We start from the raw sequence: 21943 nt of genomic DNA, 5'->3' as shown, positions 1-21943 counted from the left end.
CGGTCCGGTCGCGCTGGCCGGGGCGATGCTCGAGAGCCTCCCGCTCGCCCAATCAGCGGGGGCGGCGAGGCCGGGCCGGACGGCGGTGGCCAATCGCGGCGGTGCCGCCGCCGGGCCGCGCCGGGCACGGAGCCGATAAATGCTCCCGGCCCCGCGGCCGCCGCTCCCCGCCGCACCGGGGACACCGCCGCCGCCCCCCGCCCCGCCGCCCGCCCGCCCTCCCCGCGCCCTGCCTCGCCGCCCGGCGGGGCTCCGGCCCGGCCCCTGCCCTCCCGGTGCGGGGCAGCGCGGGTCACTGACAAAGGGGCAGCGGCGGAGCTGCCTCCTCCCCGCCCCTCGGCGGCATCCCCCACCCCCTCCGGGACCGCTCCTGATTCGGCGGGGCCCGCTGACAGCGCGGGTCTCCCCTAGATCAGCCCTCACCTGGATATAACCCTGCCGGCCGCTGCCGCCGCGATGACAACTCTGGCCGGAGCTGTCCCCAGGATGATGCGCCCCGGGGCCGGGCAGAACTATCCCCGCAGCGGGTTCCCGCTGGAAGGTAAGGCCGCGCCTGTGCCGCTCCCGGTCGGGAAAGGGATAATCATTCCGTGCCGGGACGCCGGAACAAAGCGGCGCCCCCGGCCCGCCAGAACTGGCGCACGGCAGACTCCAGGACAGCCTCCCGGCTCCCCCCTGGGCTGTCACAGCAGGGTTTGTCCCAGGACGGGCACGGCTCTGACCACTGCAGCCGGCCTCTCCGGCCTCGCACCCTGCGAGCGGCCCGTCCCGGTAGCGGGAGGAACCGACCGGCCCCGGTTCTCTCAGTGCAGCGAAGGGTGGTGATTTGGGGAGCCCAAACTTCGGGGAAGAGTTAGGAAAAAATTATACCCGAATAAAAGCAACGCGAATCGAAAGGAAGTTTGGAGCCGTGGGTCGGCACCGGGCTCTGCCAGCGGCCGTTCCCAATCACGGCGGTGCGAGGGCCCCGCGGTGCCGGGGACTACCGGGCCCCAGCCTGAGCGAGGAGGGGCGGCTGCGGCCGTGGGTTCCCGGGGCAGCCGAGCCGGGGCCGGCCCTCGCGCCGCCGGGGACACTGCGGCCTTCCCGCACCGCTTCCCCCGTGTCCGCCGGAGCCAGGCGGGCTCTGAAAGCCGGCTCCGGCTGAGTGCAACAGGTGAAGCCCGCGGCAGCCTCCCTGCCCTGCCCTGCCCTGCCCGCCGGGCCGGCGGCGGGGTCTCCGCGGGAGCTGCGGGCCCTGCGCGATCGGAGGGGCGGGCGGGGGTGAGTTGCCTTATAGAAAAGCAATGACAAAAAACTAGTAACAACAACAACAAAAAAAGACTCAGCGGGATCCGAAGGAGACGTTAACGCCATTTACCCTCCTGCCTCCCTTTCCTCCTTTTCTAGTCTCTACCCCTCTAGGCCAGGGCAGAGTCAATCAGCTCGGAGGAGTGTTTATCAATGGCAGGCCTTTACCCAACCATATCCGGCACAAGATAGTGGAGATGGCCCACCATGGCATAAGGCCCTGTGTCATCTCCCGCCAGCTGCGAGTGTCCCACGGCTGCGTCTCCAAAATTCTCTGCAGGTACCAGGAGACGGGCTCCATCCGGCCGGGGGCCATCGGCGGCAGCAAGCCCAAGGTGAGCCCCTCCCGCCCTCCCGGAACGGGATAAACCCCGGTCGCGGTGGCGGGGAGCGAGTTCCGACCGGGACACGGCCCAGGCTGGTCGGCACCGGGGTTTACAGTCGGGACGGCGGCACTCGGGAGGGCCGGGGAGACCGTGCGAGGCCGGGGGTGGGCGCAGACACTTATGGGGCACAGCACCCCACCGTGTTGCTCTCAATCTTCCCGAGGTTTTAGAAAATACTGTTGTTGGAGTTCTTGTCAATAATATACTTTTAATTAAGAAGACGCAATCAAAAAAAAATAGAAACCCAAACGAAAATAGAGCGAAAAGGCTGGTTTTTTGAATGCTTGGCTTTCCAGAGCTTTGCGTGCCCCACGCTCATTTTTCGCGCAGGAGCGCAGGCGGGCTCAGGGCTGCGGGACGGACCGGGACGCGATCGGTCCGGTGGTGGAGCTGACCCAGCACGACTGGATCGGGCCCTATCCGCTTTCGAGTAAAGCGTTAAAAAACGACCTGAATTTCTGTCTCTTTACTGCTCCTTCTCCTTCCCTCTTTACTTTTTCTCTCCGCTCTAGAGCTGCGTGTATTTTTAGCTACGCCACCGAAAAGTTTGCGCTAACAATAATGGAGACGAAATATTAGGCTTCTCCCTCTCTAGCTTTTCTTTCCCACTAAAGGGAAGTAAAGGCTTGAGTTTTTATTGGAAGTTGTTGCAAGATTCCCCCCCACCCTCCCCCGGCTTCTTTGATTCTTCTGAAGTAGCAAAGCGATGCCCGAACTTTTCCGTTCTGTGTTAGGAGTAGAGGTAATTTTTTACAAGTGTGCAACTCAAACGTAAGGCTATTGCCGGCCGGGAGATCGTTCTTTTTGTTTGATTTTTAGATTCATTTTTAAATCACGAGGATACCGAAGTAAAGTGCCGGTACTCGAACCTCTGCCCTTTTTTATTACGCTGATTTCTGTTCGGGACTGCAAACTTTGTTCAGCCTAAACTTTACTGACCTGGAGCTTCGTTGCCCGGAGTCCTCCGCTGGTCGCGACTTGGCATTTTCTCGGCCGCACGGCAGCCGGTGCTGCCTGATTCGGGTTTTTCCGTGCCGAGGGCTCTATCCCGCCTTCCCGGTAACCCCAGAGGATTTTCTGGGACGTTTCGTTTAAAGCGGAGCGTGCTCGTCTTATGCGGCCCGTTATTACCTTCTGTGTCCCCTCTTTACCGCGCCCGCATTCGGCTGTTTTAATCGGCGTTTGTAAGCGGGGCCGGTGCGGGCTCTCGCAGACGGCGGCGCGGGCGGCTCCGGCAGCCTCGGGGCTGTGGCGGCGGCAGCCCCGGCTCCCCCGGCCCTACAGACTGTGCCCGCTCGCCTTGTCTTTACTGAAGCAGGTGACGACGCCGGATGTTGAGAAGAAAATCGAGGAATACAAGCGGGAAAACGCGGGCATGTTCAGCTGGGAGATCCGGGACAAGCTGCTGAAGGACGGGGTGTGTGACCGCAACTCGGTGCCGTCAGGTACGGAGCGAGGGGTTCGGAGGGTCCCGGAGGGCCGGGGGCGGCCCGGGGAGGGCAGCGCGGTATCCGGGCGAGCCCCGTTCCCTCGGGATCGGAGCCCCGGGCCGGGCCGGTGCCCACGGAGCTGCCGGCATTAGCACGCGGTACCTCTGGCGCGTCCCGGGAGGATTCCTGCTCTCGGAGGGTGTTTTCAATTAAATCGCAACTGCATCCCCCTCTCCTCCTCCTCCCCACGCTTCCCCGCCATCCCCTCCGGGCTGCTGCCGCAGGAGGGCTCGGGGCTTGCCGGAGAGCCGGAGCTGGGAAGCAGGAGATGGGGAGCAGCTCCCTGCGCCGGCGGGCTGTTTGCGGATGGGGCGGGGGGCACACGGAGCTGGAGCACTATTCGTGAGGTGTCCGAGGGTCTTTATCACCCTCCATGCGGGCTCGGGGGAAAGAAAGATTCTCGGGCCCCGCTGTGCCCGTGCTGGAGTCCGCTGAGGGACGGTGCCCCGTGAAACCCCCGCGGGGACGGGAGCGGGCGGCTGCCTTCCCTAAATCCCGACTGGCAGTGGCCGGGGGACACAGAGCAGTGGCACTGAGGGGGGACTCGGCACCCCGGGCCGGCCCCGGAGCCGCGGGGGGCTGCTGGGGACGAGCCGGTCACAGCTCTGCACTCCCCCCCTGAAGTGAGCTCCATCAGCCGCATCCTGCGGAGCAAGTTTGGGAAAGGCGAGGAAGAGGAGGCTGAGCTGGAAAGAAAAGAAGTGGAGGAAGGCGACAAGAAGGCCAAGCACAGCATTGATGGCATCCTCAGCGAAAGAGGTAAAATCCTGTTTGTCCCTGCTCTCCCTGCGACGGGCCAGTGGCAGTCCCAGGCCCTGGTGGCTATCACTCCTGTCCCCCAGGGGCTGTGTTGGGACCAGCGCAGCGGGAGGGACAGGGCAGGGAGTGAGCCCTGACAGCCTGGCTGCCGCATCCCAGGGTATCCCGTTCCTCGCTGGAGCGACCCTGCGGTGTGCAGGAATGGCGCAGAGGTTGGAACAAAGATGGGAATCACTGCTAGTTTGGCTTTCGATAAGCAGGGAGCAGGGAGGGTTGGAGCCACCAGAGAGCCCCTCATCACAGCCGTGCAGGGGCTCCTTTCCCAGGGCAAGCGGGGGAGGCTGCAGCTGCATAGAAGGGGCAGTTGTAGCAAAAGGCTGCAGAGCCTCCAGTCTCTGCAGTCTGAACGCGGCAGGGAGACACACGTTTTGGTTTTTCTGCACTTAAAACTGCTGGGAAGAGCATGTGTTGGTGTTTGGCCCGGCACTGCGAGGAGGTTGCAACCTGAACAAGGCGGAGGTGAAGGGCTGCTGGGGGGGACAGCTGCTGCTCCCGTTGAAGCCATGCCTGGCTCCCGGCTGGGCCAGGGGGCAGGGGCAGGCGAGGGCCCGGCCCGGCCGCCTGTGTGTGGAAGTCGCTGCCCAGCACATGCACAGGCACTGGAGAAGGCGAGACAAAAGTACCAAATGAGCTGGTCAAACATTTGTACAACTTTTCCAGCTTTTACAAAGAAGGCCTTCTATACACAATCTACACTTGGAGATGAACTTGGAAAACAAAGAGGGGGGAGTCCATTGAAACTCACACTTTGGCTTTGCACAGACAAAGCTTCAGCTAGCAGCAGCTTGATGTGAACAAAAGAAGGCAACCTTTTTATAATTCAAGGAGAAAAGAAGAGAAAACAGCCCCACAAAAGGCTGAGAAAAGACATTATGGGCTTGCAATGAGGGATGAATTATTCAATGAGCCCCTAATAGCTGATGCTCCACGCAGTTTTATGGACTCTCCATCGTGGAAAAAAAATAGCTGTTTTTAGAGAAAAAATGTTTATAGCATTTCTAAGCATCAAGGGATGCTGGTGCCACGCAAGGACAACAGATATCCATTCTTTAACAGCAGGACATGTCCTTGTTTTGTTGAAACAAACCCCTAAACCATCTTAAAACTTAGTTTTCAACTGTTATTAAAACTTTCAGGGAAGCCTCATATTCTGCATGTTTGTGTTTGCAAGGAGGTGTGTAATACAGACATGCAGAAGACGCTAAAAATATTAGAGATTTTAAGGCCAGAAGGCACAGTTTGATTGCCTGGTCTAGTTGGCCTCATATGACGGATCCAGAGTTTCCTCCAGCATCTCCTTCACCAGAGGATTTTTCCAAGAGGGATGTGCACCAAGGGGAAAAATAGCTAAATTCAGTGCCCTAGTTGTTAAATAACTAGCTTTGCTGCCTTCTTGAATTTCTTGACAGAGATTAGAAACAGAAGATAGTAAGCCTTGATAATATCACTGCTTTATGGAACAAAGAGTAGTTAACAGAGACTGCAAGAGAAAAAGTATTGTTATCAATATAACCCATCCTTCTGTTTCTCTTTGAAAGTCTTCCTGTTCTTTGACTGTTTTCCCTTTAAAGTGGGGCTCCTGATTTATTATAAATCAGTGTCTGGCTGCATGGCTGCCTTCCACCAGCCCAGAGGAGCCCCAAAACTCTTGCAGGAAAACCCCTGGGGCTGGTGATGCCTTGCTGCAAGAGGGGCTCACTCGTGCTTCCCAGCACAGTTGTATGAGGAGGCTGCGTTCCACCTCCCGACGTACCATACCCTCTCTTTCACTTCCTGTGGATGTGAGTGTCTAAATTTATTTGTTTTGACTTCAATCAGTAGCAATTTTCCCCTTGATTACATGGGGTGGTGTGGTCCTCTCCTGCCCTAGGCATGCAGGTTTTTGCTGCGTGAACGTGACCGGACAGTTCTGTGGAAACGGCAGCTTTGGTAATCCCATCTGCTCTGTGACAGTGGCTGGGAAGGCTTGGCAGTGTGAGGGAGAGTGTGCTCTTCCCCACAGCAACGCCTGTTCCCCCTCCCTGACTAGCAAGCTGTTGCTTAATCTCATTACTGGAGTGGCTGGGATGCTGCAGTGCGAGCGCGCTGCTGCTCCAGGAAACATTCGTTACCATACTCGTGCCATGCACGGAGTGTGACACCAAAGGGACAGCACACCGGTGGGACCCTTACAAGAAAGGAATAACCATAAAAGAAGCCCACCACTACTTTCTGTATCTGACCAACAAAAAAAATGTTCTGCTTCAACTCCCACTGCCAGCCAAGGAGCTTTGATTTCACTCCATCTATAAAAACAATCCCGTCCTGTTACTGAAATAACTGGCAGGGTTCCTAAGGATTTTGATGCCACAGGATCGTATTTGCCAGCACCCAGCAGCTTGGCTACAAGGCCTGGTGTGGCAGGGGGTGCCTGCTGGCAGTACATCCCAGATGCCCTTTCTGACACTGGGGTTGCTTGTGGAATGTCTGAAGGGTGTCCATGTGCCGTGCAGCAAAAGCCTCGGTGTTAGCTCAGCGCTGAGTGCTCTGTGTTGCAGAGGGGAAAACAGTGCACGGTTTTGGGCAATGTGAGGAGTTCCTGTAGCTCTGTTCTTGGGGGCTTGAGGGATCCCAGAGCCTGAGTGCCAGGAAAGGCTGTGGGATAGGTCAGAAAGTGACTCCTGAGGCTGATCACGAAGCAAAGTACGGCTCTTCTGCTCGGGAGCACACATTAGTGCTGGACATTTGCTGGCGCTGCCTGAAATCCCCTCCTCGCCATCGGCCTTTGCGTGGCTCAAAGAGTGGCATTTTTTCCAAGGGTGAGAGCTGTCATTTTAATGGCAGCTAATTCAAGATTTAGGGAGTATTTACAGATTAAGAGAGAATGGAAACATGATATTTTTTTAAAATGTGTGATAGAGACAGTGTATCGTTGGGATCTCTCCCACCACATATATGGGTGTAGGTAAACTTTTGTATGCCTGATGTGATTCTGTTTCAGCCTCTCTTCTGGACAGTTACACGTGATTCTCACACTGTTTACAAATGCCACATGTGCAGTCCTGTACGTGCTGTATTTCAGTGTTTCTGCCAGAGTCACCCTCAGCCCTGATTCTGGGTATATATTTAAAGAAAACTTGATTGTCGGAGAGCGTATCAGGAGGCTGATAGCTCTATAACAGCACATCTGTATTCTTCATGTGTGATAATTTGTCCTTAAAGGCACGAGCCATAAATAAAGAACACGAGAAAGTTTTGTGCCTTTATGTGGCACATCAGGGCTTATTTTTAGCACAACCACTACAGAAGAGGGAGTTGCTTGTACCTTTGGTGGGAGTTATGCGCGGCATGGTTTGCTGACTAATCTGATAACTCCCCCCTTCATAAAATAGCTGTTGTTTTGTGGCAGGAGCAGCGGCTTTCAGCACTGCACCGATGGGGCAGAGCTGTTCCCCGGGCTGGGGCGGGGGCTGGGGCTGGGACCCCCCGCCCGGCCTCAAAGGGGGCCTCTGTTCCCAGGCAGCGGAATTGGCCCCCGGGGCCTGTCCTGGCGGATCCTCCCCCAGTCATGCGCACCCGTCCAAAAAGGGCCCTACTCATCCCCAGCCTCTACCCTTGGCTGTACTGAGAGCAATTCAGGCTACAGCAGACTAAATTGCCTCCTTTATTTTCTTCTTACTTTCATCTTGGACCAAACCCTTCCCCCTCTCCCTCCCCTTCCTCTTTTCTTTTTTTTTTTTCTGTGTGCCTGAGGCTCACATTAATACAATTTCGGCACCACCCCTATTTTAGTGTGTGTATGTGGGGAGTTTGAAGGGGTAGGAAAAAAAAGGGACCTTAGCACAAAAGCCCTGCTCAGCAGCTCGAAAGTTCAAGCTGCTGCTGCCTCTCTTGCTGTGTGATGCTTTTCCTGTTTGTGAGTTTTGGGAAACATTTTTGCTTTGTACTGTAATGGAATTAGAGGACAGATGCTGACTGTAAATGGGACACGCGACTACCAGCCCCTAGCTTAAATATTTAGATGCAATGTTACAATTACTGACTTGATGCAGGAGGCTTTGAAGTGGTGGCACATGATCTAAAGGGTAGCTCGAGCTAGATGGGCTGGCAGATGTTTAGATTAGAGCTGGTCAGTATCATACAGCCAGCTATTTTTAGATTGCTAAACTAATAAAGACACTTTATTAAGGGAGAAGATTAACATGGAGGCACCAGATATCAGTTTGAGCCATTCATTTCTACAAAGCAGACTATTGGATCAGTGGCTGCAGCATGGGATGATGCAGATGCTGAGCTAGATTTTGGTTGCAGGGGTTGTCCTGGTTTGGCTCCAGTGTCCTGTCCAAAGGCACAGCAGTAGGAGGACTTAGGTGCTGTGTGAAATGCTGTTGTGGGCTGAGAAGCACAGTTAGTTTCCCTGCTCAGTGTTCATGGTAAAGATTCACTTACTGAGGTGTGATGGCTGTGGCTGCAGGCAGTTATCTCCTTGAGCCTGAAATTTCATGCAGTACTCTATATATTTGGTCACTAGCAGCTCTAAGAAATCAACTTGTGTCACTTGAACAGTGTCATTTCTGAGGCTCTCAGAGCTGACAAGAAAGTAGTACTTAATTAAGACAAACTCCCTAGTGAGTCCAGAATTTGGCTCAAGGGAGACAGTGCCAACTATATTTTTCTGTCTCTCTTTTTCCCCTTCTCTTCCCTCACATCTTAATAGTGAGAGTCCAGGCCTGGGTAGAAAAGCAAGGTGTTGCACAAGTACAAATTTGTGCAGGTGATTCCATACAAACCCAGCACAGCTTTTGTTTCTTCTGCCTGACCCATCATCACTGTGGGGCTCTGGGCCAGGCTTCTGCTTCCAAATCATTATTCTGAGATGATGATTATAATAATAAAATATATAATAATAATAATAATAATAATAATGACCTCAACAATTAATAATGACCTCACCACCAAGTGAGAGTGTGATGTCCCAGCCTGCCGAGCATTTCTAGAAAGGTGCTAAATGTTTGACTTTAGGGTGACTTCAAAGTGGAGTTTGCTCTTCCAGAGCTGCGGAGGGCAGCCCATTCCCTCCTGTCCTGAAGTGGGGGATTTTGGGGAGGGTGCTAATTGTCAGACTAACTGCGGGCTAATCGTCTGACAAAAGCACCAGTAATATTTCCAGCTGTGGGAAGAAAGGGTGTTAATCTAGCAACGACTCTCTGAAGTAATATATATACACTTTATATCCATGGCTTGAAATCATGATTTTACTAATGGCTTTGCATGTTTTGCCATCTTAGGGATGCCTTCTTCCACTTAAAAGTCAGTGCCTGTTCAAGCAGCATTGCTGTGGGCATCCTTTCCAGTTTTTCTAATTGCATATATCTAGAACAAAGCTGAATGTTATTTTAGCAAATGTCAGAATTGCCTCACACACAGCAGTCGATTAACTTGAATTTGTATCCAACTTAGCACCTTATTTGGTTGCTTTGAAAATCTTCATTTATTATGCTTAGAAGGGGTGTCATTCCAGAAAGGCAGAGGCAAGAAACAGTTGTTTGATTCTAGAATTTCCTCTGAGTATGTCATTTATGTATTTGGCTTTCCAGATTCTCCTATGATTGTAGAATCTGTGATGTCAGTAGGAATTTACCATCAGGCTTTTCTTGGAAGCAGCTCTGTAATGTGCTGAGGAGCTGCAGCTCTGGGGGAAATCCTCGGGATTAGGATGTAAGAGGGGTTTACTCCATCGGGCATCAGACCTGCAGTCCTGCAGATGTGGGCAACAGCGAGGAGTCCCACTCAAAGGGCCCATTCATGTGTGTAACACTGCTCATGTGGGCTGGGGCATGCAGGGATGGGGCCCAAAATTGTTCTATTCTGTTCGTGAAAAGTACCCACTGCACAAGAGTGTGACTTTAATCCCGAGTGAAACTCTGGCAAAAACTCTCACTGAGGGCGAGGATCTTTGTGTCTCAGTTTACACAGAGGTAGCAGTGGAATCAGAAGACAGACAGAGGTTCTAATTAGATAAAAAGCTAATTAGCAATTAATGCTGTAAGTAAAAGCCAATACCGATAAAATTCTTAAAACAAAGAAATTCCCGCGTGTGATTTTGGATGGTGATTCTCTGTTATATCATGCAAAGGCAACACTTTAACACTTATTTGGGGAACGTTTAGTTTGGTTTGGGTTTACTTATTGATAAGGGTTGGAACAGGGTTTAGGAGAGGGAAGCTAATAAAGCTGATAGTGATAAATTGTCATGAGTCCCCAGAGCTGTGTAATAAAACTGCATTGGGAAATGAAGCAGAACTACAAAGTGCTCTCTGGTTAATTTAAGAAGAAATTGAGTGAAACACAAAGCAATAAATCAGAGCGAGCCAGGCAATGTGAATTTCTCCATGTAAATGTCACTTTCAATCCTATGTAGCAAACATAAATGGCCAGAGAAAGAACAAAATATAGAAATAAAAATGCAGGTTACTTCCAAGCAGTCCCTGAACGCTGAGCTCCCTGGCTAATAAAAATGATGTACAGTAATGTAATTCACCACAAGACCTTGTTTAGCCTAGTGTGAGTGCAGCATTTTACTTCACTTGCCCTGGAGTACTCCTGCCCCATGCTGTTAAACTAATTCACTTTAAATCACTCTGCCTAGAAAAAAAGTGAAGCTTAATGAAATTAAAACTCACTGAGGACACATTAGAGTTAAAGTGTGTCATGTGCTGAGATTATTTAGTTAGGGGAGTTTGATGTAATTGTTGACAGGTCGTTCATTCATCCTAGTAAATAAAGATTCACGAACTATTAAGAATGTGCATATATAACTAGTAATTGCTAAAAGGCAATTAAGCAGTCAGTTTAATGTCTTATCTTGCTGGTTGCCCTACAGTTGTTTTACAACTAGGAATTAAAATTTGAAAAGAAAGTTTTCAGTGTCCCTGGCCAAATATTGATTAAGTAGTTGTTTGCTGATGCCATTGTGGCACATAAAAAGGCCAGTGGTTCTGCCCCTTGTTGTTCATCTTCCATTGTTGCTGATTCTTAACCTCGGAGATCAAAGGAGGATCATTTCAGTTTATCTGTCTTGGAAAATCCTTCTTTGCTCCTAAACCAGTATGGATTAATGGCCAAATTGTCTTTAATGAGATGTGAAATTTGAATGGAATTCTTATTTTGCATGGTCTGTTGAATGTATACACTGTATGCTATTACAGTTTTGCTTTTTGTTTTTTTTTTTTTAGCATTACTGGATTTGATTTTCTTTTAATAACTTTATTTTTAGTATACAATGCATTAAAATGTTACAATTCTTGCAGGTAAAATACAATGTATTTAACTGTATTTTACTGAAACTAATATTTTTGCATGTAATCTTTTTGATGAATGTAGCCTAAAGGGAAAAAAAGTTTTCTTTGTATACCAAATCACGTAGGAGATAAATAGTCCAGGGCTGCTAATAAAAGAAAAGGAGCTTGAGAAGCCAGCCCATTCTCCAGACTGTGTTCTCAGAATACAGAGGACACAAACAAGCTTGCAGCATTTGTTTGGTCATTTTCTTCAGTTTGGATTTTATGGATGTTACTTGCCTCAGCTAGGATAGTTGTGCTGTCCCTTCTCCCAGAAAAAAGGGAAGTTGGATTGACGAGGCTGCGCAGAAAAACAGCCAGAGCCCTTGAGAACAATCAGTTCCTTGTAGCATGGCAGAAAGCTATATTTATTTCAGAGATAGCAAAATGTATCCCACCACATCCTCAGTAGGAGAGGCTGTGCACTCTGGATGTGCATTCTTGTCATTATGATCCGAGTTTCTCTCTGAATTGTGAGGTCTGGGAGTGTTAGATCCAGGTCCCACCGCACCCGCTGGACACAGAAATTTAGCTTAGCTACAAACAGTAGTGAGGATCCTGATGAAACCAGAAAGCCTCTCCTGATGCTGTTCTGATTTTTAGGTGGGTGTGTGGGTCTCCTCTGCTGTTGTGAAAAGCAGCAGAGTAAAGGATAAGACAAAGTCTTGTAATCATCATTTTCTCATTCAAATTCTTAAATACACTCTGCTTCCATTCTGTCTGGTCATCACTGATTAAAATATCAGTCCGTGCATGCTTTGCAAGTCCTCAGCTACTTCAGGAGACATTTTGTCCCAGAGTAAGATCTAACACTCTTTGAAAGCACTTTAGATACAAATTTCCTCGAAGTGCATGAACTCGACTTTTCTGTTTCCATAGAGAGCTGTGGTGAGCACAGCGATATCCATGCTACCTTTTGATTTTTTTTTTTTTAACAAATATTTGTCTGGTTGTAGACTTTCTGCCAAACATTATCAATGTTTACATCATGCACAAGCCCATATATGGACCAGTCTTAAGGATTTTTATATTTATGATATGCCTCATATTGGATGTCTGATCTAAAAATGACTATGTAGTCATTTTTCCATCAGATATATTGTCACATAGATCGCTGTGGTTTGAATAGTATGAGGAATAAACTGTCTGTGCCTGACAATTCTGCAAGCAGACAGCTTATTCAGCCCCTGTCAAGTCTTATTCACCTTACTTAAATGAGCAGGACTGTTCATGCCAATATAATCAGAATCTCTTCTACGTACTAGCCCAGAAAAACAACAGCAACCACAGCTCTTCTGGCAAAATTACTCTGCACTTTGTTAAAAATGTAACCCATCTGCCCCCTGCGAGGCACGAGCACCAACCATACTCAGCGTAACCAAATTGTACTTCAAATTGTTTTCCACCTCTGTTTTTGACTGTCCCGGGGAGGATGGAGATGAGGACGGACATGCTGTGGAGAAAGCAGGCTAGCAGAGCAGCAGGGAATGCTTCCACAGAAAATCCGTCTTTGCTGAAGATGCTGTGGCAGGACTTCCTTTTCATTTTGACCTCAGGGCTGGCTGTTTGATCTGGTGTGAAGTGCTGAAGGGTCAGGGCTGAGGTGGGGGGATCTGTGCCCCAGTAAATACTCTGACACCTACCCAGCCCCTCCTGTCAGGCTGAGTGGTGAGAAAAAAGCTTGCACAGAATTAGCTGGAAGTCAGGACTCGGCTGGTTTCATGAACAGTAAAATAAGTTCTTTTCAGAAGGAAAGTGTTTTAAAAGAAAAAAAGGAAGTGAAAGGTATTCAGCTAAAGAAAATGGGAAGTGAAATACACAGTTTCACAAAGAAATCCTGAAAAGTACAGATTTTTGAAAAAAAAAATAAAAAATCTGGAATTCCATTTACCAAGGGATAAATCAAGAAACCCCACTGCAGATGGTGAGCTGATGCTGTTGTATGAGAGAGCACTGAATTAAATTATCAGTATTTAGATAGAAGAAGAGATACTTCCAAACAACTGCTAGCTAAGGAGTGATGGTTTAAGTGATCAATCAGCAAATCCATTATGGTGTGATGTTTTAGATGGAGATCTACAATTTTTTTCTGTAGAATTTTAACACATGTGGAGCAGAGAAAGGCATCGTGTGCACCTCCCTTGCTGCGTGTGGTGGCTGTTCCCCGTATGCTGTACGGCTTCACTGCGTTCTTTGTCTGTGGAACTGGAAAATAATAGAAGAAAACATTTAGGAATCTATTTAGGAGATTATACAATAGATGTCACAGTTAGGAAAAAGCCCTGTGGGTTCATCCCTGCTTTAGCACAGTTGATTTGACCTGCTCTCTTTTAAATCAACAGGCTCAAGCAAAAATGCTCGAATATTTGGCAGCTACATAGAAAACCACACAAACCCCTGTTGCTTCAGTACCCACAACTTGTTTTCCAACAAATACAGTGTTGTCTTTTGAAAACCCCTTAAAACTAACTGCTTGTCCACCTCTTCTGAACAGCACTGGCAGTGCTGTGAGCTGCATGTTGTGTGTACTGGGGCAGGGACTGCAGCATCCAGAAGCTTTGCAGGGTCACAGGATGCTCACACGTCCTGCTGAAAATGCAAAATGGCTGCATACAGCAGATGAATTTTTAATCTTTTTGTTATTTCCATCTCTATGTTTTAAAAGTTTCTTGAGACCAAATTGTCTTGGCATTCCCATCAGAACAGTCCTGTACTCTCAGCAGGGCTGTGCAGGTTTCTTAGCATTGAATTTTCACTGCATGGAAGTTTAATCACGTTCCAGATTTGAGGGAACACCTTCACTTTCTCAGACTTAACAAGACCTTATAGTGCTAAACATCTATTTTTGCTGGTGAAGAAGAGACAGACACAGACAGTAAGTGTAGTAAAAATGCTCCAAACAGAGCAAATTAAAAAAAGCTGCTTTAGAGAATGGCACTTAATTTTTCTAACATATGATTTAGCAAAAAAAGGCAAACAGCCACCCCCCCACACTCTGCTGTAAGGAGCTCTGTAACCAATCTGCTCCATCGGACTGGAAGGGTGGGAGGCAGTGCTGCTCACTCCCTCTGGTTTCTGGCTCCTCCCTGGCTGAAGGGTATCAGGAGGAGAGGCACACTCTGTCCCCATATACAACATTCCAGTCCTCAACCTTTGGTCCTAATCAACCCAGCAAATTCAACTTTTGGAAGGACACCACGGAATTTGAATGGTTGTCAAACCTTATACTGTGATGGGTGTAAAGACAGTTTGTCCCCAGGCTGTAAGAGGTCACTTGGCCAAGAAAGAAATTAAATCAGAATTCAATGTTACTGTGCTTCTCCTGTATTGGCAGTGGAAAAGATGGAATGATGATTGATGGCATAAATATTTCTGTTAATCTGAGATCAGAAACAAACTTGTCAGCCTGGGAAGAATAAATCAGAAATTTAAGGTGAATATTAAAAAAGTCCTAATCATAGCTAGTATCTGAATCCTGGCAATGATAGTTATAAATAAAAAATAAAACACCCTAGAAAAGTGGTATGGGAGGATAAAAAGATCTTCCAGGTGATCAAAAAGCATAGGAGGGACTCACCTGTGCCTATTCTTGAGTGCTACCATGCAGAAAAGTGACCACTCTTAAAGAAATGGGCCACCTGGTGCTACATGTTTGGCTGCTGGCTGGCTTGTGGAGCCCTGGGTTTCCCAGGATGGCAAAGGGGGAACCCCTTTGGATGCATTTCTGTGATGTTCCCTGGTTTAACCTCGGGGATTTTGTGGAGTGCCATGCCCCTAGGGTGCCTTGGGCCCTTTTTCAGAGCCGGATCCTTTGGTTGAAAGACCCATTGTGCCTCTCTGAGTGTGAGCTTGAAGCAGTGAGCAGAGCCTTTGCAATTCAGGGCTGGGTGCAGGGCTGGCTCCCAGCCCAGGTGGGAGCTGGGGCTACCCTGTTTCCAACCTAGGAAGCTCCCCACTCTGCCCTTTTCCTTCTGTGAGGTTTCTTTATATTTATTGTGAGGTCTAAAGCTTCCACAGGACCACTGTGTTCTCCAGGTGGAGACAGGGGGGTCCCAGCTGTGCTTTGTAGGTGGTGCTTTGCCCTTGGTGACATTGAGCTGTTGGAGTGGGTCCCTCAGGTCCCTGGGATTTGTGCTGAAGGACTTTCTCCCAGCCTTGCACTGCTGGGGTTGGTTTGCTGCTGTGGAAATGGGCATGCCCAGGGCACCTTTCCATAGGCATAAACTCTCTTCTGGCTGGGCTGTGGTGAGTGTGGTTCTGCATCTTTGAATTGGGCTAAGGGATCTTTTTTAAAACCCCTTTTGAGTAGGAGGGAGTCATCTCGGTGACTAATATGTTTATAAGTGATACCTCTACAAACAAACAAGAAAAAAGTGGTTATGGCAGAATTGGTGCTGGAAGAGTTTGCTTTAGTTTGAAGAGGAACTGGTTAAAGTTGGTACAATTTGCTGTGTTTTTCTTGCAGTGACTTTCTGCATTGCTTGTGCCTGGAGCCAGCTGAGATAGGACTGCTCGCTCTTCCTTCCCAGTCACTGGGCTCTGCTGCTCCTCTGTGGTTAAATTTTCTCCTTGTATCTGTGGTGGTTTTTTTCTTTTTGTGGGTTGTTTTGTGTTTTGGTTTGCTTTTTTTTTTTTTTTTCTTCCCTAAAGAAATGGGACCAATGATATTTTCCTCCCTCAGTGGTATTTCCAAATGTCTGGTGTGCAGGAATCAAAAGTGTTCCATAGGTTCAGCTGTCATCATTCATCTGCTGAAGCTGCAAATCCAGATGGAATGATACTTTAGAATGAATGTTTGTGGCTAGATAGGATTGCAGCCTGCCCTTGGAAGAGTAGTTGGGCTTTCAGCTTTTGGGTTTGCAGAGCTGGGAACACCAGGGGTTGTTTGTAGAGGGGTCAGTGGGTACCCTCTGGTCCAGTGGCCCATGGTATGGACCACTTAACTCACCAGATGCAGCAAGCCCTGGCACAGAGCAGCAGGGGTGTGCTTTGGTGAAGTGATAAAGACTCTGCACCTTTATTTTTGTTAGTTTTATTACTATTTTTTAAAGCTACAGCAGATCAGTAGGTAGTGTGGTCTGGGATGAAGTCCATGAACCCAGAGGTGTTACCTCAATTTACACTGAGGCTCTGGGCCACCATGTATTTTCTGGAGTACAGCAGTCATTGATGCATATTTTTTTGCGGGTTTTGCTGTCTCCCATGAATACCCTGCAATTCTCTCAAATATGTGTTGTGAAAAATCTATTCAATAATACATAAAAATAGTCATTGGTTCTAAGAAAATATTCAATGCTTGAAATTTATGTGGTTGTGACTGGGTACCCAGGGCTTGCACTGGTTTCTCTTCTACAACTGCTCCTGCATTCACTAAAAATGTGTATTTTCTGGATAATTGTTAAAACGTTTTTTCTTATTTTTAAATGATATTTATTTTTTGCTATTGTATTTATTAAAACAGAAACATGCACTGAGCAGAAAAAGGAGACAAAATCATGCTTTAAACATTCTTTTTTGTACATTGCCAGTATTTATAGTTTAAAACTGTAGCTTTTCATCCTTATGCAAGAGAATGCATTTCTCAGTGGTGGGATTTTGTTGTTACACAGGCTGACTAGAGATGAACTACTTTGGTTTAATTTTAAACTTTAATTAAATTAAATCCGTAATTTATTTTATATGCGTTCTTCTTGACAAAGAGAAATAATCCAGCAACTTGGACATGAAGTTATGAGCCAAAAAACTGGAGAGCCAGTTGTAATGGCTAGACTGGCTTAAAGTTGTCAACAGATCTTAAAGAAAGAAAAGTTTCTAGATTTAAAATTGCAGTACAACTTGCAGTAAGGCAAGATTTGATTTCTAGAACTGGTGAAACAGATATCTTTTATTGATTTCTAAAATTTCAAGGAAAATGATATTGTTACAGTCTATTCCTTGAACAGTAAATTTATGGGTTCGGTTTTGTGTGTTTTTCTTCTTTCTTAGCACCACTAATTCCTCTAATTAATAGTGTCAAGCATGTGAGATTTCTCATAAATCTGAAAAAAGGCCTATTGAATTTAATAGCAAGACTTGCATTGTCTTTAATGAAATTTGGTCAGACCCTAAACAGAAAGGGTTTTTTTTCCGTCTCTCTCTTTGTTTTTTCTTTTTTTCCCCCCTCCTCTCCTTTCCTTGAGGCAGAAAAAGTTTTGAGTTTTTCTGAGGAAACTTAGGAATTCTAGCATTCCTGGGCATGAGAGGAGAATACTGATTAGAATCAGGCAGAGAGCAAGCAGGTGCTGAGCATGTTCATTGCTTAACCCCCTGCCCTGCTCCTGCATCCCTGCCTGACCCGGCGCCCAGACCCTGCAAATAGCAGCAAGTTGCCAGATGTTGGAGATGTTTTCAGTAGGGTGATTATTCACCAGGTCTCGTCTAAAACCGGGGAGTTCCTACAATGGCTGGGTTTCATGTTTAAAGCTGGGCTGGGTAAGCCATTTGGGACAGTTTTGAGGGAAAATACTGTATTTCCATGGGAAGGAGAGCTGGCTGTTCTGCTGCTCTGTGGTATCTCTTTGCAAAAAGTAATGCAAAAAACTAACAAGCAGAGTAGTTTGCCTGAGGGTGAAAAAGCAGGTTTTTTGTTTTTTTAATGAACAGAAAAGAGATTTTATGGGTTAGAAACAGTGCACCCTAAAGAGAGGTGTGTTTAAAAGTTAAGACTCGAAAGCTTTTGTCTGGGGAATAATACGCTTGGAGTAAAGAGCGGCACAATGGAAGTCTTTTCTTCCAGTTATGTATGGACGAGCATCAGTCAGCCAAGGAAGAACTTCAAAGGCCAATGTGAAAACTTGCTAGGCTCTTTCTTTCCTGACAGGTTCTTCTTGAGGTAAGATGGGGAGAGCTGTTTGTGCTGGGAACTGGAGCTCGCCTCCTGTAGCAGGGGAGGTAATAAATCATGTGAAAAATGAGGTACCCAGCCTCAGCTATCTCTGTCTCCAGTTAATTTGCCTTTTTGGAAGCTACTAAACCATCCCATTTCATGAGTCTTTTATTGCTTATTCATAAAGAGGTCTTGAATTCCACTTCTGCCTTGCTGGAAAGGCACTGTGCCAGATGGAGGGGGAAGATGACCCATTTCTCTGCCTCCAAAAAATACTCATTATTCATACACTGTAATTTGCCTTTAAGGTGGAAAACCAGCCCCAATGTGTTTTAATATAAGTGGTCCAAGGTTATAACTGCTTGCATTAAAACAGCAACTGAAGCTTCATATCTGCAAGTATGTATGGAGAGTGTCAGGGTTGGTAAAGGAGATGCTTCTCTGATACAGGAAAGAGAAACTACAAATAGCATCCAGAAAAATCTATTCAACTTGGCCTTATATAAGAATTTCATTTTATGAAATTTAAAAGATTTTCTTTTGGTTAGAAATTTATTTATGCTAAATAAAATTTAGAGCAATTTATCTCATTTTAAAATGAGTTTAAGGAGCAGTGTTAGTGTTAGCCATGAGGCTGTGCTCTGGAGGCACTACTTTAGAGAACTGCGTGTGTCACAACAGTCTTTGTTAAAGGCAGAGACACAACAGAGAAACCAGAGGATGTCTGATGGAGAAAGCAGCTCTTTTGAGCTCCCAAGAGCACAAAGCAGAGCAGTCTGTACTGCAAGCCCAAACAGGGCTGATGCTCCTGCTGACGCACGTAGGGCTACTCACTTTCTGAGGGATGAAGGGAAGGGCAAGCCCCTTTTGCAACAAAAGAAACCCAGCAGCATCCTGTCTCTAATACCTGAGAAATGCTAGCACAGGTGAGCAGGTAACCCCTCTGCCAGCCTGTGGCCACGAGCAGTGTGTGAGCATCAGTGAGTGCCACTTGTGCTGCCAGAGAGCCCGGGGCTGAGCAAAGCTGCGGGAGCAGAGCGCTGGGGGTCCCTTCCCAGGAAGTTTGTAGCAGTTTTTCTGAGGTTCAGGGAAGGGCCACGTAGAATGTTCTCAAAGTGTCTGTGGTGCAAGCCTGGATTTGGACTTCATTGCTGCAAAGATGAGGCTATGGGATTTTTGTGTGCTTTCTCTGTGTTCCTATCCTGATCATCCAGCTCTGCCAGAATTAACATTTGAGTCCCTTTCCATGACAGCCCTCATTCATTTAGCTATGCATTCAGCAGGGAAGAAGAACCAGTAATTATGAGCAAGCTGGCAATACTGTGTTCCAGTAACTGTTTCATGGTGTGTTTGAGTTGATGGCTGCAAGAATGGAAAATAAGTCTTTGGGATGATGTGGAAGATCTCTGTTTGCATGCTCTGTCTCCTGGCTCGAGCCTGCTGTACGTGCTCGGGCATCCTTGGCTTCAGTCAGGCTGTTTGAAAGAAATGGGGACAGGTTCAAAAGAAATGATTTGCCCACAGCAGCAGCAGTTGTGATATTTGCTAGGAGTGCACTGCATGACTTATCTAGACACAGTCTATGGGCTGCTCTGAAGCCATCAGTGGAAGGTGACAGAAAAGCCAGGTTAGTGTTGGCTGGCTTAGATTTTCTGTGTAAGTATTTGCACACATACTGAGGAGAAATTCTTTAAGTGAAAAAAAATTGGGTTCCTGCTGCATTAATGACTTCAGGTGAGTTCAGCTTCACTGCTGAGAAAATTTCATTCAGCAAAGCAAAGGGGTGTTTCACACAATGAGGATGTGCTGTTGTGGAAAATGGTCGTTTGAAACAATGGCACTTTATAATAAATTTCAAATGTGCAATCCTGCAACTGATCATCTTTCTTTTTTTTTTTTTTTAATTTCAGCATAACCCAATGCCATCTATCTCCCTGAAAATCAAGTCTATGAACATTCACTTACAATGAATTTTATCTTTCATTTTGAGAAAAGGGCAAAAGAATAAACAGGATTTAGAGCTGGAAAATAGACTTGAATTTGGTAGAGTGTTGTCAGCAGGATTTTAGTTTTTCAAAAGTAAGGGAAAGAGGAGCATTTTGGCTTTTTGTTGTGTTGTGGGCTGACAGTCTTAGACCATTTGTGGAAATCAGGTAATAGTCATTGTTTTGCATCAGCTGTACAGTGCCTAAAACATACTTGGGAAATGAAAGAATTTGGTTCCAACTTTCCTGGAACAATTTTAAACTCTTGCAATGTGAATGGAACATTTTTGACCATCATAATGTCCCTGTATTCTTATCTCCAAAGTGCTTGTTTCTATAAAATTATAAATGTCCTTTGAGTTCCCTGCTGAAAAAGTTCTAGACAAATTCAGGGTGTTACTTTTACCCTATTCCTTCTCCAAATTTAAAGTAGTCTCTCTTTGCTAGAGATTGAGATGGGCAATGTTCAGGACCAGGAGAGATTCTTATTTTGCTGCCACTTTTCATCAGATGTTCATCAGTCATGGAGTGCCACAGGCATTTGTAGATTGAGTCTTTACAAGTATCAAAATAGAATGCAAACTTGAAAATTTGTCCGACAAGTTTCTGTTGCACAAATGTTCAGGAGATATTTGGACATTTGTCTGTCTCTGCCCTTGATTGCATGGGGAGGAGAGCTGGCTAGAGAGCTCAGTTCAGTACACATAGATCCAGCCATTATCTCCTTGTTCCTGTATATTTCTGTGGTTGCTGTGTATCCCTGATCTGAATTTTAGTAAACAAATATTTTTTAATCTCCCTTTGTTTATTTTGATAAGTTACAAAGAGTAAACCAACATAATCTGCGATATTGTCTTGGTGACTTGTAGAACAAGCAATAATAGATTGAGGAATTATAAATTTATACTTTCAGGTAGATTTTCCAATAAACTGAAACAAACAGGAAATAGTGTTACAGTATAGAATTGTTTTTAGATCAGTTTCTGGACCCTACTGGCATCAAATGAGAGTGGTTCCTTTGTTGAAGTTCCTTGATTTCCAGGAGTGCAAGAGAGATCTCAATCTGGCTAACAGGTCATTTTGCAGTTTAAATAAATGAGGACTCTTTCCTGAGCAGGGGCATGTAGGATGTACTGCCAGATATTGTTTTATTTGTGTTGTAAGGTCAAGTTATTGCTCTAATTTTTCTTTGGGGATAATAGTTGTTCTTTATAAAGAATCTTGTTCTATTTAATAATATAAAACAAATTATTGAATCAACAATACCATATTTTGGGGAAAATTTGAAAGATTTCTGGTCCCTTTTAATCCAACTTCTGTAAAAAGGTGGTAAAGCACACTTCAGTGTGATGTATGTGCCCATTGATATCAGCCTCCTGAATGTGTTGCTAAGGAATATTGCAGATTTTGAGCAATGATGCTCAGTCACTTCTGCTTGTTCTATGTGTGTGTGACATTTCACACACGTTCTGCAGATACACAGAAACTGTGGAGCTGGAGCAGGGCTAGGTCTGACCAGGCACATTGTTTGTGCAGCCAGAAGAAATTAATGTACTTGGTACAAATGATGAGTTTGTAACTATTTAAGCAAAGCTGTACCTCTTTTTATTAGTAAAAGAATGCAAATGGAGGATTTTATGCATATTAAGAAACGTTTCTTTTACTGCTCAGAGGGCTTGCTGTCAGCACCCATTAAAGTCTCTAAATTAAAATAAAAATAAAACAAACAAATGGAACAACAAACAACCCCCTCCAACCCTTGAATTTCAAACAAAATCAATCCTACAAA

General features: G+C 46.7%; 1 protein-coding gene across 2 annotated transcripts in view; it reads left to right on the top strand.

Moving 5' to 3' along the window:
• Window positions 1-396: 396 nt before the first annotated feature.
• The window catches only part of PAX3 (paired box 3), a 76011-nt gene continuing 54464 nt past the window's right edge, over window positions 397-21943 (top strand). For both annotated transcript variants that reach the window (XM_033516832.1, XM_033516831.1), the window contains exons 1-4: window positions 397-541; window positions 1390-1625; window positions 2992-3121; window positions 3791-3925. In XM_033516832.1, coding sequence (XP_033372723.1) covers window positions 457-541; window positions 1390-1625; window positions 2992-3121; window positions 3791-3925 — 586 coding nt within the window. In that variant the 5' untranslated portion in view covers window positions 397-456. The remainder of the gene's footprint in view (window positions 542-1389; window positions 1626-2991; window positions 3122-3790; window positions 3926-21943) is intronic.

Source organism: Parus major, chromosome 9 (assembly GCF_001522545.3).
Source record: "Parus major isolate Abel chromosome 9, Parus_major1.1, whole genome shotgun sequence".
NCBI lineage: Eukaryota > Metazoa > Chordata > Aves > Passeriformes > Paridae > Parus > Parus major.
This window is presented reverse-complemented; position numbering and strand designations above follow the sequence as displayed.